The sequence below is a fragment of the Pundamilia nyererei genome, unplaced genomic scaffold (assembly GCF_000239375.1).
Source record: "Pundamilia nyererei isolate P.nyererei 1_Seehausen unplaced genomic scaffold, PunNye1.0 scaffold00159, whole genome shotgun sequence".
NCBI classification, from domain to species: domain Eukaryota; kingdom Metazoa; phylum Chordata; class Actinopteri; order Cichliformes; family Cichlidae; genus Pundamilia; species Pundamilia nyererei.
Genome location: NW_005187560.1, coordinates 559,825 through 575,019, shown reverse-complemented (window position 1 = coordinate 575,019; position 15,195 = coordinate 559,825). Strand labels below are relative to the sequence as shown.

Sequence of the window (15,195 nt, the reverse complement as noted above, 5' to 3'; positions counted from 1 at the left end):
AGGAGGTCGATCTGTGTTTGATACTGACAGATTTTTACACTGGATGCCCTTCATGAAGCAAATCCTGAGGCATTTGTGTCTCCTCTCTGGACTGAACTGGGATCTGTTGCTTGTTAGGTGACTCTATAAACCACCAGATTCCACCCAGCAGCCCAGACCATATAGAACAGGAATGTTCAAAGTCCGGCCCAGGGGCTGATCGTGGCCCTAGGTCAGATTTTATATGGCCCCTATACACTACCTTAAAATGTATTATTTATCTCCTGTTAAAAAAGTGTAATTTCTCTTTTCATCTCATGGTGGCAGCACCATAATGTTTATGTTTCAAAAAAAAAAGGCAAGAAGGACTGTTGGCCCCTGGGGGATTTTCCATGAATGAATATGTTACTCTTGGAAAAATGTTTGGACACCCTGGATATAAAAGTTATGCATTTGCATTATGTTAACTTTGTCACCATCCACATTTTACTTTTCCAACATTTTCCTTTGTGCATGGACATAACGGTTTCAGACTTATATGGAAGTACCAGTGGTTTGGCAGACAAGCATACTACAACAGCAGATGCTTGTCAAAAGGCAGGTGGTTGTAATTGGCAGACCTAGACTATGAGACTCTCTGTAGATCTTGAAATCTTGGACTTAACAACTTGTAGTCATTGTAGTATTTTAGATACATGATAAACTGGGAAGTACTGCCTGCTCAAAAGGTAGTGACTTACAAAAGCTAGGCTAAGTATAACCTGCTTTGTAGAACTATCGATGCATAAATTATAGAAGCATTTACTGAAGTCACAGATCAACTGAGCCCTCGGGTTGTTTTTTCCCATCTTTTCTTTTTTGGCATCCAGAGGAGTCATTGCCTGCTGGCCATACAAAACATGCCAATATCACTTTTTGGAGCCAGATGCTACATCTGTCTTTATATATAGTTTTCTTTAAACAGTATATTTCGTCATATGGAAATGGAGAATAGGCGAGGAAGCCATCCTAGGCAGTGTACTGAGCATCCTCAATAAAAATCAATAAATAAAATAAAATGCATTTTAAAAAGCTGCAACACAATGCAGTGTATATCAGACAAAACTGCAATGGACCCTTTGCAGGAGCAGGTTAGTGGGGTTTATTCTAAATAATTGTAATGTCAAACATCATGTCCACCTCATGGTTTGGAAGTGGCTAACAATCACCAATTCATCAGCTTAACAAGAGGTGGGAGTATCAATATTAATAGTATCAATACCGGTATTGGTATTAGATGAATACTAATGTGATATGATACATTGTTTCTATCCTGTAAGTTCAAACAGACCTCAAACATGGACTATGAAAAATGTCTGAACCTTTTAGTGTTGACTGTCACGTCTATTTTGTTTATTGCCCAAAGCACACTTAAACATTTAAGCAACGAAGTCGACCCAAAGTGCTTCAGAGACATGCACACTTACATTCCAGGTCTCTAAAAAATCCACTTTCTAAATACATGAAAAACTCTTTTTTTCTCATTATTTTTTAGGCATTTTAGCATTTGTGTATTACTGTGCTAACTAATAATTGTGGAAAGTAAAATCAAAGTGATTTAGTGGCCATTAAAATGTGTGATGACTCATCTCATAAATCATCACACACTGGTCTCCTCTACATAATTTGCCTTTACAATTTCAAAGCACCAGTATCAATATTGGTATTGGCAACAGTGACCTTGTATTTATTTGTTATTGGATTAATACCACAATTTGCAGTATTGCACAGCACTACTGACAGAACCAAAGGGGCAAGTGACAAAGTGAACAAAGTTATGCTGTATCTGTTTGTTGCAGACAGACAGTGTGCTGTTAGACGTGTTAAAGAGAAGCAGGCTGCTGCTTCTCAGTGCAATGTTCAGCTCTTTGTTGGAGCTCGGCTTGGTCTATCACTTGGAGAACTAAAACAATTTCCTAAAAGAGGATAAAACCAGAATACTTGCTTTGTTAAAAATTAATAAAATAATTAGTTAAAATAGGTTAAAAGTAACAATAAGCTGTTCCAACATTTAATACCCATTAAAAAAAGAAAAGAAAAAAACTTCTCCTTAGTAAAAGTGTGTAGAAAAGATCCATAATTTTATGAGTTTAAAAAATAGGAATCCAGACTAATTATTAGACTTGACTTTGGTTTCACAAACCTAATCTAACTGTTTTTATTTTCCTTTCTTTATGATTTATTACACCGGGGCTTAAAAAAACACGCACGAGTGCACTCTTGGTTGTATTTGTTGCCTAGCAGCATGCACTGTCTCGCTAATTTGCCCTTCACAGTCTGTGGCAATTATGAAAGAGCATTCCAAAGAAAAGGCACTTTCACCCACATTGAAATAATAAAATTAGAACATCAATAGAGACGTGCAGTCAGCGCAAGACCACCGACTGCCGAGCAGCTTAAGTTCATAACAAACAAAAAGGAGCTGAACAGGAAATAAATCATTGTTCTGATTCAGGGAGCTTTCCTTCCGAAATCAATGTGAAGAAAAAACTGGAAAGACATCCTGAGCAAGCCAAAGAACATCAAACCAGTGGGATTCTTCTTCAGAAGACATCCGCATACAGCATACAGCAGTCTAATTCTTGACGCTTACTGGTTTGATTGACGTATGTAAGGTTAAACAAGTATGTCACACAGAATCAAAATCTCTTGTTCAGATCATGATTGTACATCCTGTGGATTGCTTCTGCCCCACCTCTCCAAGACTCTCCTTCTTGTAAACATGAGACACAGTGGACACATTTCCTCTATTGTTACAAGCTCCATAGAAACCACTTAGGTCATATCTCTATGCCTGCTTCCAAGCATACACATACAACAAGTGAATATTGGGTTTAAGCATAAATGGTTTAACTGCTGTAATACAGTCGGACATAACAGAGAGACAAGAAAATATGAATTATTCCAGTTTAAAGACAGCTTTGCATACGTGTCGTTGTGGCACAGATTTATTAAATGGATCCAAACACTTTAAAAATTGCAGATCACAAGTTTATTTTGGTGATTTTCTTTGCACCAGTGACACAAAACCCCATTTTACTCCATTATCTTCACCATAACCAGTAACACAACAAAACAATGAAACAGCAATAGTAACACTCAGTGAAATTACTCGCATTATATCAGGACATCGGACATCTAGGTTGTAGTCTATTTTTCTGAAATTTGAGGACCTAATCAGACAGGGGGCTTCTAAGGTGCCAGTGCAAATTCCTCTCACCTCAGCCCTTCACCACTCACTCGCTGCTACTGTGTCCGCCTGTAAACACAAAATCTGATTGGAGTAAAAATAGCGAGAGGGGACGTGAGGGACCAATCAGAAAAGGGTCTTTGTTCGGAGTTCAAAATAGAGCACTTGAAGCCCAACTGTTGCCTGGAGACACAGATTGCAGGCAATTACGCAGCCAGATTACAGTGTGGAGAAGGGAGGTGATACTGTCAATGGAGCACAAATTACTGCGCGTCTATGCGTGTGGGTGTGTGGGTGAGAGTGCGTGTGACTGTGTTCAACACAGCAGGCTGAGCGTATCTGTAGATGTGTGTAGCTGCAGGTACATAATTGTTAATGATTCTCTTTATGAGCGGAGAGCCAGGATTCACGTGCGGTTCACACAACATCATCACCATCATCACTAAGTACTTTGAAAGCCAGTACCGCTATTTAAAAAAATACAAAACACAAGGCAAAAACAACATGAAATAGGAGGAATAAAAACATACATTTCTAAGAACTGAGTGTATTTTCTTAATGCTAGTGGACAAACACAGTCTACCCGGTCAACAGCTATGTCTCTATGCTGCACTACGAGGTGTTTACGATAACTACGTGCCTTATGGTTCAAGTCTTGGGGCCTAAAAATACCTCTACAGCTTATCTTCTCTGAAAGCTTTTCAACATATTAAACAAAGAGAAGTAAAGATGGAGGCAGTAGATGCCACACCACATTTCTGGATCTGGTCGGTGGTCAAGAAGACACACTTATGTTCATGCTTATGACTTCTTTTCATTTTTTGACAGCATCCAGTCTCATATTAAACACACAGGCTTTCTGAAATACTGCAAATGTACTATATGTTGGGTTACTGAAAATGAGGTCAGATAACACCTTGTCTGAAGCCCTGATGACAACCCGAAAGATGGACATAGTCAGTGCTGGATGGGCCTTGAACCTGCAGTCTTTTCACTACAAGGAGGTGATAGCTGTGAGCTTACTGGTTCAATCACTTGTTTTTTTAGGCATATTGAAAAGAGCAAGTTCATTTAGTAAATTATGGTCATTTTAAGTTTCAGAAAATGTTATGAAGTATTGGCTAATGGCTTGTAAGCGTACAGTTTCGTGGTCAGAGCTATCAATCAGTGGGCGCATCCAGTTTGAAAACACCAAGATGCCAAAAGTGCTAATCTGGAGGCTTGATGAAGTCACGGTATCTTTTATCATGTCTACGGTTCAACAGGCTCACCACATGAGTGTGTTTTGTTCACTTTGTTATTTTTGCAATGACTATTAACGTTTGGACTGAGGTTCATAGCAGTGCTGTGCAACACAAACACATTATCGGTCCTATCGTTCTAGTATCGATCCAGCAACAACACCAGCGTTGGTATCGTTGGTGATTATCAGCCTCTTTCAAACCATGAAGTGAACCGTGGTCCAGCTTCAGATAATTTTGTCAGCTTGTGCGATGACATATATTCAATCAGAAACAAAAGAGGAGCTTTCTCTGAAATCTTTCTGTCTCTGCACCCACTTTCATTGAATCCACAGCTACACCTAGATAGTGAGCCATTGCAGGTACCTGGGCATAACTCTGAACGACAAAATGACACTGAATGATTTCATGTGCAAAAAGCCCAATCATGAAGCTGATTGAAAATGTTTTATTCATCAGCTCTAAATAAACAATGATTTGTTGGTTTGGCAGCCTGGGTGCAGATAACAAAAGATGGTTGGAACAGAGTGTTAAATGTTCCCAAAACACTGTTGGCACCGAGTTGAATGACATATTTGTAAGATTAGAGCCACTCGGAGGGAAAAGGCCAGTCTGTCCAGACCCTCAAAACTCTCTTCATGCTTCATGCAAGGCTTCGCTCCTTGCAGCGGGGGAGGGGAGAGGATTTGGCTCTTCTTGCCATTTCAGATCATTGCTATGTATCTTTAAAAAAACAAATGTAGGTTTTATATGTGTAATGTAAATCTGAGTTGTTGTTTTTTTAGTTTTTTAACATCCTCTAATGTATTTATGTGTTTTTTTCACTAAATCATAATATATGTGGGTTTTCTTGACTGGTGCTTGTAAACAAAATCACATCCCTAGAACTACAGAGAGGCTAGTCAATCCAATCCAGTCTAATCCAATCAAACTGCAGGGGTCTAACTGTAATACTGAGGTGACAAAACAGCCTCCATCTGAACAATCTGCATGTTGAAATAACACATTTCCTTTGACAGAGGTAAGACAAGAAGTTAAGACCATGCAAAAAAAAAAAAAGGCCCCAGGACTAGAACAAAAGCCTTATAGCTCAGTCGTGATCTTTTTTAAGAAGCGGGCTGCACATTTTCCACCTTCGACAAAGTAAAGGGCACCTTCCCCTCCTCTGAACCAGGTGGCTTAGTGACCACATCCCTAACATCCTTAAAGCCCCTCCACTTTGACCCACACTCTCTTCTCCCTTCCACTCCCCCTGGTCTGTGGGACAGCCTCTCTTTCAAGTTGGCCTTGGGGAGGATCCAAACAACAACCCCCATTGCAGCCAGGGCAGAACCGAGGCAGGAGAGCCCAATCCCGGCTGCGGCGCTGAGATGCAGCCCCTTGTTAAAGCTGATGGCCTGCGTGTCCACGAAGAACAGATCTCCCTCTCCGAACGACTCGATTTTGGGAGGAGTGGAGTAGCCGACCGACAGTGTGGCAATACCTGCAGTCAAGATGAGGACACCCAGGGCCAAGGACACCTAAGGGTAGACAGGGTAAAGAAAGGAAGCTGAGGTGGTCATTTTTGCAGATATGGCTATTTAATTTTTGTATAGGTGGCCCTGTTTGCTCGGTGCTCTTCACTACTTGTTAAGAAAGGTCATTTTGTTGTTTGTAATGCAGAAAAATCCCAATTGCCACACGTGCTGACCTGGAATCCCGCTGCTTTACAAATACCAGCACATGACTGCTGTTCATCATGAAGCTTAAAAATGCACTGTATGCACCACATTATATGAGTAAAGTCGCAGAGAGAAGTTTCTGCATTTTCAACCTGAAACATCAGCAGAATTTCACCTCAAAGTAGAAGAAAAACAATGATTAAAAAAGTATAATATTTGGCCATTCGTGTATTTGGGAAAATGATGCAAAATTATACAACCCTGAGAGCACAAACCTCTGCCAAGGCAGCTTACTCTCTGGGCAACATTTACTTTTAAGGGAATAGTATTGTGCTTTCTTTCCTTTGTGCTTTAACATGTTTGCAGTGCACTAAAAATTAGAAAAGGACAGCATGATGGATGAATGCTTTAATTACACAAACATTATGTAGGAGTAGGTAATGAAGAAAAATAATAGATAAATAAATGGACATGACTTCGGCTTATCAGATAATGATTCTACAGTTGATTTCTAAGTACATAGCCAGCTCATTCTCGTTCTCTTGACAATACTTTCTTTAAAGATGTAACACATTTTGGGGTGAATATGAAAGAAAAAAGTGACATCGGAGGTCCAATGTGTCATGATACTAGGAATCCTCATATATCACCCCCTATAAGTCTATATGTCGGCCATACAAACAATGGCAGTAAGAGACATAATTTTAAATAGTAAATATCATTATTATCTTTTTGACCTTCAGATCGACCTACTGACCTTGAAGGAAAGGTCAGAGGTCAAATATGATATTTGAAACAATAATACAGTACTTTCTATATTTTGACAAAACACACCAAATTTGTAAGCATCAAATTTTTTGTTAGTTTTTGAAATTATTACGTTGACCTTGAAGACCCTTGTGGACGTATGCCAAATTTTAATCGATTTTAATAGATGGAGACTTTGGACTCAACCGAGCAATCAGATGGCCCCACACCTCCCTGAGCCTGGTTCTGCCGGAGGTTTCTTCCTGTTAAAAGGGAGTTTTTCCTTCCCACTGTTGCCAAAGGGGGTCATAAGATTGTTGGGTTTTTCCCTGTATGTATACGAACCAGCAAGATCAAGATCAACTGAAAGTCACAAAGGAGCCCAGGGTAACAGCTAAACAGCAAAAGGCCTTTTTAAACACTAGCTAATCATTTTTATCAGTCCAACATCAGAATCACATTCAACAATAATACTACAGATCAACTGGAGAAGCCAGAAGGCTGTTGGAAAAAATATTTTATGGGACACGTCAGACCAAAATAGAACCTCCAGGATTAAATAGGAAGGCTCAAGAATTTAGAAAACACACGATTACAACATGACAACCTTGTATCATCTATGAAACCATCTATGGTGGAGGTAGTGTCATGATTTGGGCTCATTATGCTAAGTCTGACAGCTTGTTATCAATGGAACAATCAGTTTTATGAAGTATACTAGCATGTTGTAATTAAAAATGTCCAGACATTTATCTGATACCTGAATAAAAAAAATAAATGATATATAAATCATTTGCTTTTAAAGGAAGGCGTCAAACCAATGACCTTAGCCCAGCAGAAATGTTATTGAAGGATATAAAGCAGGGGTGTCAAACTCCAGTCCTTGAGGGCCGGTGTCCTGAAACTTTTAAATGTGTCCCTGGTAACTCCTAACCCTACTTAAGTAAATTTAAATAAATGTACGTAAATGTAAGAGTTTGGAAAAATGTACTTCTAAAAATACTTTTATTGCACCATGTTCATTCACTCACGAGCTGCTGTAACATGAATCAAATAGCTGAATTACCACCTCAGCATGCAGTCAAGTTCTATAGAGTCGTGCTAATGACCTAGTAAATATATTTAGATGTGTTGCAGCAGGGACACATGGAAAAGTATCAGGACACCAGCCATCGAGGACTGGAGTTTATACGAGAAACTAACTAGTATTGCAGAAATAAAGTGCCCATGTACATAGCATTTGGCCACAGTTGTGAAAATATGTAATGATGGTTTAATTTCTGTAATTATACCTAAATATATAAATATAAACAATATAGACACTTTGCAGAGTTATTACACCAGTGAAGCTCACTGCTGGCAGCTGCAAACTGCCAGTAAGAGGCACCATGTGTCACAGAGGTGACACATTCACTCCTCAGGCTACCACGGGGCTGACAGTGACAAGGGCATCAATGTGTGAAGACGAGGGCTGTCCAGTTTTATGTGGAAGAACTCAAAAGTCAATTCGACTGAAAAGCCAATGAAGTAAAAATGTATATTGATTTTAACTTTTCATGGATTTAGCTGTGAAAGGACCACATCTAATTTTTTTTTACACCGTAAGCCTCATAAAAGAATTCATCCCCTATTATTGCATTATTTGATGCAGCTGTGAGTCATATAATGATCCGAGGTCAAGTTAATATTATCAATATTATTTTTGGAATTAAAATTTTAGTACCAGAAACACAGTAAAAGAGGAAATGTAGCACTTTATTGTGCCACAGGAAACATTTGAAAACCATGTCATGGTATGTACAGAGAACAGTAGCTTTACCTTCCAGATTGCTGAGTTCCACCACAGGGCTGACCTCTGGCTCTGGACGAACCCCCGATCCTCCGGGTCTCTCTCCCACATGGAGGAGGAGCACTCTTCATAGAAGTGGTGCAGATAGGAACGAACCCCAAAACGAAGACAGCTTGAACCTGCCTGGAAGGAAGTTGTGACCAAAACGAGAGAAAAAAAATCACATTTGAAATAAACACATGAATCATCGTAATTTTTAGGCATAGCCAAGTGGCGGAAGGCTTTCGCTTAGTTGGTCTCAGCATCTGATCTCTGCTTTTCACAGATGATGTGGTTCTGTTGGCTTCATCAGGTGATGGCCTCCAGCTTGCACTGGAACGGTTCGCGGCCGAGTGTGAAGCGGTGGGAATGAGAATCAGCACCTCCAAATCTGAGGCCATGGTCCTCAGTCGGAAAAGGGTGGAGTGCCCACTCCGGGTCAGGGACGAGCTCTTGTCCCAAGTGGAAGAGTTTAAGTATCTTGGGGTCTTGTTCACAAGTGACGGGAGAAGGAAGCGGGAGATTGACAGACGGATCGGTGCTGCAGCTACAGTGATGTGGACGCTGTACTGGTCCGTCGTGGTAAAGAGAGGGCCACTCCTCACTTTATCTCTAAGGTTATTTACCGGTCGATCTGCGACCCTACCCTCACCTATGGTCACCAGCTGTGGGTAGTGACCGAAAGAATGAGATTGCGGAAACAAGTGACAGAAATGAGCTTCCTTCGAAGTGTGGCTGGTCTCTCCCTTTGAGATAAGGTGAGAAGTACAGCCATCTGTGATGGGCTCAGAGTAGAGCCAACTTGTTTGGTATATATTTTAATTTATCTTAGTTTCCAAGATATAGTTATCAATCCATCAGTCACAGTGCCAAAGTAATTAGCAGGTATGTTCAGACTATTTTTGCTGCAACTTTGTTATTGTTACACTGACTTTCACGCAAACATTTTCTTTATGAGAGCTTCCTGTCATCTGCCTAACTCCAAAATCACTACTTCAGCTGTAATCAGATCAGAATGATCACCGGTGTTAGCGCAGCTCACCTCACTGCCGGAGGATTCTCCTCCTGAGCCAGAAGCACAGGCCTCGGAGCACAGAGCCATCTCTCTCCTTGTACACCTACAATAAAGATAGAAATTCATACGATAAGAATGGTGATACACAGCCAGCCGTACTTCTGAACAGACTGATTTGTGTACATATCAGTTGCCTGGCTGTGAACACAGACATTGTTTATCTGCTGAATATGGATTCCCTGCAATAAAAACCTTCCCTCCCTGCAGAGACTCGTCATAAATCCTTTACCCGTGTCTTCAGGTTGCCCCAGTTATTGTTGCCGCATGTGAACGATTGACGGCCACCGCGGCCCTGAGGTGACTCTATCACCACCCACGGATGAGTCACACATATGCAAGTGCGTGTACACTGTATTCATGTCCCTCTGTTGTTATTCTCCTAAGGCTGTTGGGTTGATTTATTTCATTCTTCAAACTGTTTCCCTGAGCTGTGCACAAACGCCAGAACTCAGTCTGTAGCACAGCAGTGGTCTAATCCGACTGCAGTATCAATCCTGATGACTAAATTTGCAATGACAAAATGATGGAAAGAACTTCCTGTTCAGGTAACGTTACATTATTACCTTCCTTTGCTGCTTAAGCTGAAAAGAATGAGTTACTAATAAAAATGATCCAATATACCACATCTCTGTTTGGTGTCTTTATAGCTGTAAGTTGATATGATAAAAATAAAACTAAGACACAAAGAAAGCATGCTGGAGCTGAACATGATGCGCAGCATGTTTTTATCTTCTCCTATGTAAAGCACTGAGAAAAAGGGTTTTGCAAAGCATTTGCCTACATTTTCTTTCAAATAAACAATTCAATAAGGGAAGACTTTGCCAGCCAAGGGTCTATTTCTATGGTTTGATACCCTGTTTTATCTTTCACTGGAACATTACCCTTAATTGATTGTAAAGTTGAGATAGTTAGATGTATGAGCCCCCTAAAACACAAATTCAGAAAATAACAAATACATATTTTTATTTCCACCTTTACTTTTAAATGTGTCTGCAGAGCAGTGATTACAAACCAATTACATTTACTAACCTTCACATTTGTGGCAGCATCTTTAGACTTTTGAGCTTTTATTGTCATTGTGCAGTTTCTTGCACAGCGAAACTGAGTAGGTGGACCACAAAGGTGCAAAAGTAAAGGAAACAATATAGAAATGGGAAAAAAGCAATATATATCTATACATATATGTGAGTAAACTATATACATGGTGTATGCATAGAAACATTGAAACAGAAACATTGTGGGGCTGTATACAAGGGCATACTTTATCTCATACTATACTCACACAACAACTATAGTTACTGGTTATTTATTATTATCCCACTTTTTCGTGTTGCAATATTAATTATAATGCTATAAAATACCATGTCTGACTTGATGCAGTATTAAAAATCTAATGATAAACAAGTGTATAAAATTGGAGCGCTTATATTTAAAAAATGTTATCTACATTTGGAATACTGGGAAGTTTAATTTTACATTAGCAAAATTTTGATTGCAGGACTTTTACTTGTAGTGCTGTAGTTTCACAGTGCTAATGGTGTTTTTATTTATGTAAGGGAGCTCAGTAGTTCATTCACCACTGCTCAATAATTCAGCTATGCTTTAAGATAAAAAAAAAGCCACTCATAACACAATAACTCAAAGTTTACTGTTTGTTCGTTTTGGTTAATTAAATTTTAAAACACTGATACTCTAGTAATTTTAAATAGGAACACTTTGAAGCACTAGTAAGGTCAGAGCTACGGGAGACACTTCTGATTAATCCCACTGTGCTGAAATTGCCTATAATAAAGCCAGAGGTGGAGAAGAGGGCATCCCCGAGATGGTCCTCAATGAATAAAGCTAAAGGGCTAAACTAAAACTAGACACTGAAAGCAGAGTTAAAGGATTGTCTCGTTGTGGTGGTTAATGGTATGTGCAGGGCTTTTAAAACATAGTAGTTTCAGTTCTAAGGCCCAACTTTTACTTTGAAGGCTCTCCGGTTTTTGTTGCATTTTTCAAGTTTCAGTACCACTTGGTGGTTAATCAGCGAGTGTTTGGAGACAAGTGGCCATTTTCCATAAACACTACAGGCAAGTGCAGCAATGTGATAAAAGCACTCACAAGGAGGTTTTTGGTTCATCACCCTATTTGTGACTAAACCTTCAGCAACGTGTTGGGAAATAGACATTTTTCCCCAGAGCAGTTGTCAGGGATTCACTGACTGGTCTCTAGTGCTGTCTGACTGAGACCTAAGGCTCAATGAAAACTTTTTAACAAAAACTGACAAAGCAGTCCTCTACGTACGTGGAAGTCCACTGATATTCTTCATTATAAGTTCTAAGATTCAATTCAATTCAGCTTTATTTATATAAAATATATAAATACAATAGTAGAAAGAAAACACCAAACAATCACTTAAACACCTATGAGCATGTGCTTGGGGGCAGTGGGAAGAAAAAAAACCTCCCTTTTAACAGGAGGAAACCTGAGGCTCAGGGAGGGGCGGCCATCTGCTGTGAACAGTTGGAGGTGAGGGGTGGAAGACAGTGGAAGGGAGCCAGAGAATAGCAATGACAGTGAGAGAAAAGTGAAAAAAGGTGAAGAAGAAATACTCAATGCATCATGGGAAGCCCCCGGCAGCCCAGGCCTACTGCAGCATAACTAAGGCAGATTTCAGGATCACCTGATCCAGCCCTAACTATAAGCTTTATCAGAAAAGACATTTAAGCTTCATCTTAAAAGTAGAGAGGGTGTCTGTCCAAAACCAAACTGGGAGCTGGTTCCACTAAAGAGGGGCCTGAAAGCTGAAGGCTCTGCCTCCCATTCTACTTTTAAATACCCTTGTAACCACCAGTAAACCAGCAGCCTGGTTTAACCCAACTAAACACTTATTGTTAAAATCAGAATTGAACACTATTGACCTTGCTTACTGTTCTTACTACGGTTGTTGTTGTTGTTGTTGTTGTTGTTTTTAATAGTATGGCCTACATAATCAAAAGGGTCGTTAAAACAAGGAGCTGTCCATGGTGCTAGTAAGCTTGTCTCAGCTTTCCAGACAAGTAAAAAAAAAACAAAAAAACACACACTTTTTATCTGACCGTTTCTTATAATGCTAAAAAGAATGCAACAGGCTATTTACTGGAGTACACCGATGCAGGAAATATGATTTCAAATTCATTGAATGCTCACATTGAAACGGGAAAAGAAAAAAGGTCGCCCTCAATCTCACTGCCGACATTTTCTTCTAAACGGTCATTTCAACTCACAGACGCAAACTAACCGCCGGCACTGAACACCAGTGAGTCATCGCGGCCATGGAGCCTCTCAGTCCATTTCACACTTTTTCTCCATCGCACTTCAGCTACGGTGATCTTTCTCTTTCCTCACAGCCTCCTTCTTTTGCTGTAACCGACTTTACAAGCAATGAAGGACGCAGTCTTACCCCTCCTGGCCGGAGAGCTCTAGGTTCTCACTGGGGATCCATGTGCTGTCGGACCGCTGGATCTCCAACGCTGCTGCTGATGTGAATCAGCCGAAGATAGACACTGAGCATGCGTGAGGATGGGGGGGGGGAGACAAAAACGTGGAAACTTAATTAAATACGACATGTGCTAATCTACGATCTCTCATATTTGGGAAAGATGTTGAGTATTTACTCCGCTGTTTTGTCTTATGAAAATATGGAAACATCTGTCCTCACAATGAATCACATGTTTTAACCAGATAACACGATTTCATCTTTAAAGTATGAGTGACTGCTGACCTTTAAATTTCTTCACATAAATAAATAAATAAGTCATGAAATCATGCGGAATTTAATCCAAAAATTAGTAAAATTTACTGAAATAAATATTTTATCCCTTTATAATTTTTTTAGTATGAAAAGGAACTCCTTGTTTGAAAAAGAAAACACAGTATGCCTACATATACAGCGAAAGATTAAACATGATCCTCTCTGAACTTGTCTGGGTGCCACAGATTCACTACCTGCCTGAAGAGAGAAAGCCAGATTAAGACCCCTATATAATTCTTCCCATTCTCATAGTGGAAGTTAAGGACTGTTATCAGTTCAGCTGGGATGAGCTGTCTGAATCCCCCCCCCCGGCTCATTTTGCACCTGTCTAGATGTTATCCTTTTGACGTTTGTTTAGTCTGAAGGGCTTTTTGCCGCAGGTGCTTTAGGATTGCTTCAAACTTTTCTTGACTGACCTCATCTTGAACCTCTGTCCTCTCCAAACTGCCTTTGAGTAAAGAAATGTTTTCCACACGGCATTCTGTGTTTATCCGTTTCAACATAGCAATTCAATTGTGACATAATATGTTAAAGAAAAGAAAAGAAAAAAGCTGTCTTTTTGGTGTAGAAGAATTTGATTCACCTAAACTCCATTCAGCACTTTTGAAATGAACATGAATGAGCATGAGTCAGCGAGCATGAGCAATGAGCATAGTGTGGTCAGGAGGTAGAGAAGAACTGAGAGGACATTTTATATGAATATTGGTTTCAGATTGGTCAATACAGGAAGAATCGCTGGCTGATGATGCTTTAAAGGTGTACACTGTGATCAGCTGATCTCAAAATCAATGACAATATTATGTGTACCTTACACATTACACACTTTATACATATCCATTATATGTATGTTACATTTACAAGTTTAGACATGTGTAGGGTACATCTACATTTTATGGGTACATTGTTTAAATGATCTGTACCTCATGTGTGCATTACATATACATTATATGTGTATGTTATAGGGATTACATGGTAAATGTTACAGGGATTACATGTATATTACATGCACGTTACATGTGTACATTGTTGAGATGGGTACATTGCAAGCACTTTACCTGTATGTCACATGTGTACGTATTTGTACATAATCTACAGAATAATATAGATAGTACATGTATGGTTGTAAGTAAATTTGTTGTGTTTCCTGTAAACGTACACAGCAAATTCAAAAGTGTAAAGTTTTTTGGTGTTAGTAGTCTCCTTGCAAAAGTAGAGTTAATTTTACTCTAAGTAGAGTCACATTCTTTTAATGTAACTCTGAGGTGTAAAATGATAGTAGTTAAAATCGAGTGTTAAAAATGAGTGTTTCTCAGTCAAATCTGGAGGTGTTACAATGGAAACATTAACTCTTGACCTCTTAACTCTGAACTCCTACAGGGGCTATGACACCAACAGAGTAAATTCACAGACTCCGCCCCCAGCACGGCTCCAATCGAAGCTGAAGTGAAGCCGTTTCAGAACTTTTTGCTCTACATATTTGAGTTGTTTGCCATGCTTTGTAAGTCATTTTTTTCAAAGATTGTTTCAGTTGTTATTAGCTTTTACTTCTGTGGCTCTTTGGAGTTGAGACAAAGCTGTGTGTGTCATGAATCGCTGTGTGGCAGGCAAGCAGGAGTGGTGGACCCAAAATGCAGAACTCAGACACGGAAGTGAAACTTAA

At 39.6% G+C, this 15,195-nt stretch overlaps 1 protein-coding gene across 1 annotated transcript; it reads right to left on the bottom strand.

Annotated features, from left to right (window-relative positions):
• Positions 1-2,950: 2,950 nt before the first annotated feature.
• nrsn1l (neurensin 1-like) lies at positions 2,951-13,274 on the bottom strand. The gene is made up of 4 exons (XM_005745465.1): positions 13,185-13,274; positions 9,728-9,803; positions 8,677-8,829; positions 2,951-5,969 (listed from the first exon to the last, which is right to left on the bottom strand). The coding sequence occupies exons 2-4, from the start codon at positions 9,785-9,787 to the stop codon at positions 5,556-5,558; spliced, it is 627 nt and encodes a 208-aa protein (XP_005745522.1). The 5' UTR covers positions 9,788-9,803; positions 13,185-13,274; the 3' UTR covers positions 2,951-5,555.
• Positions 13,275-15,195: the final 1,921 nt, after the last annotated feature.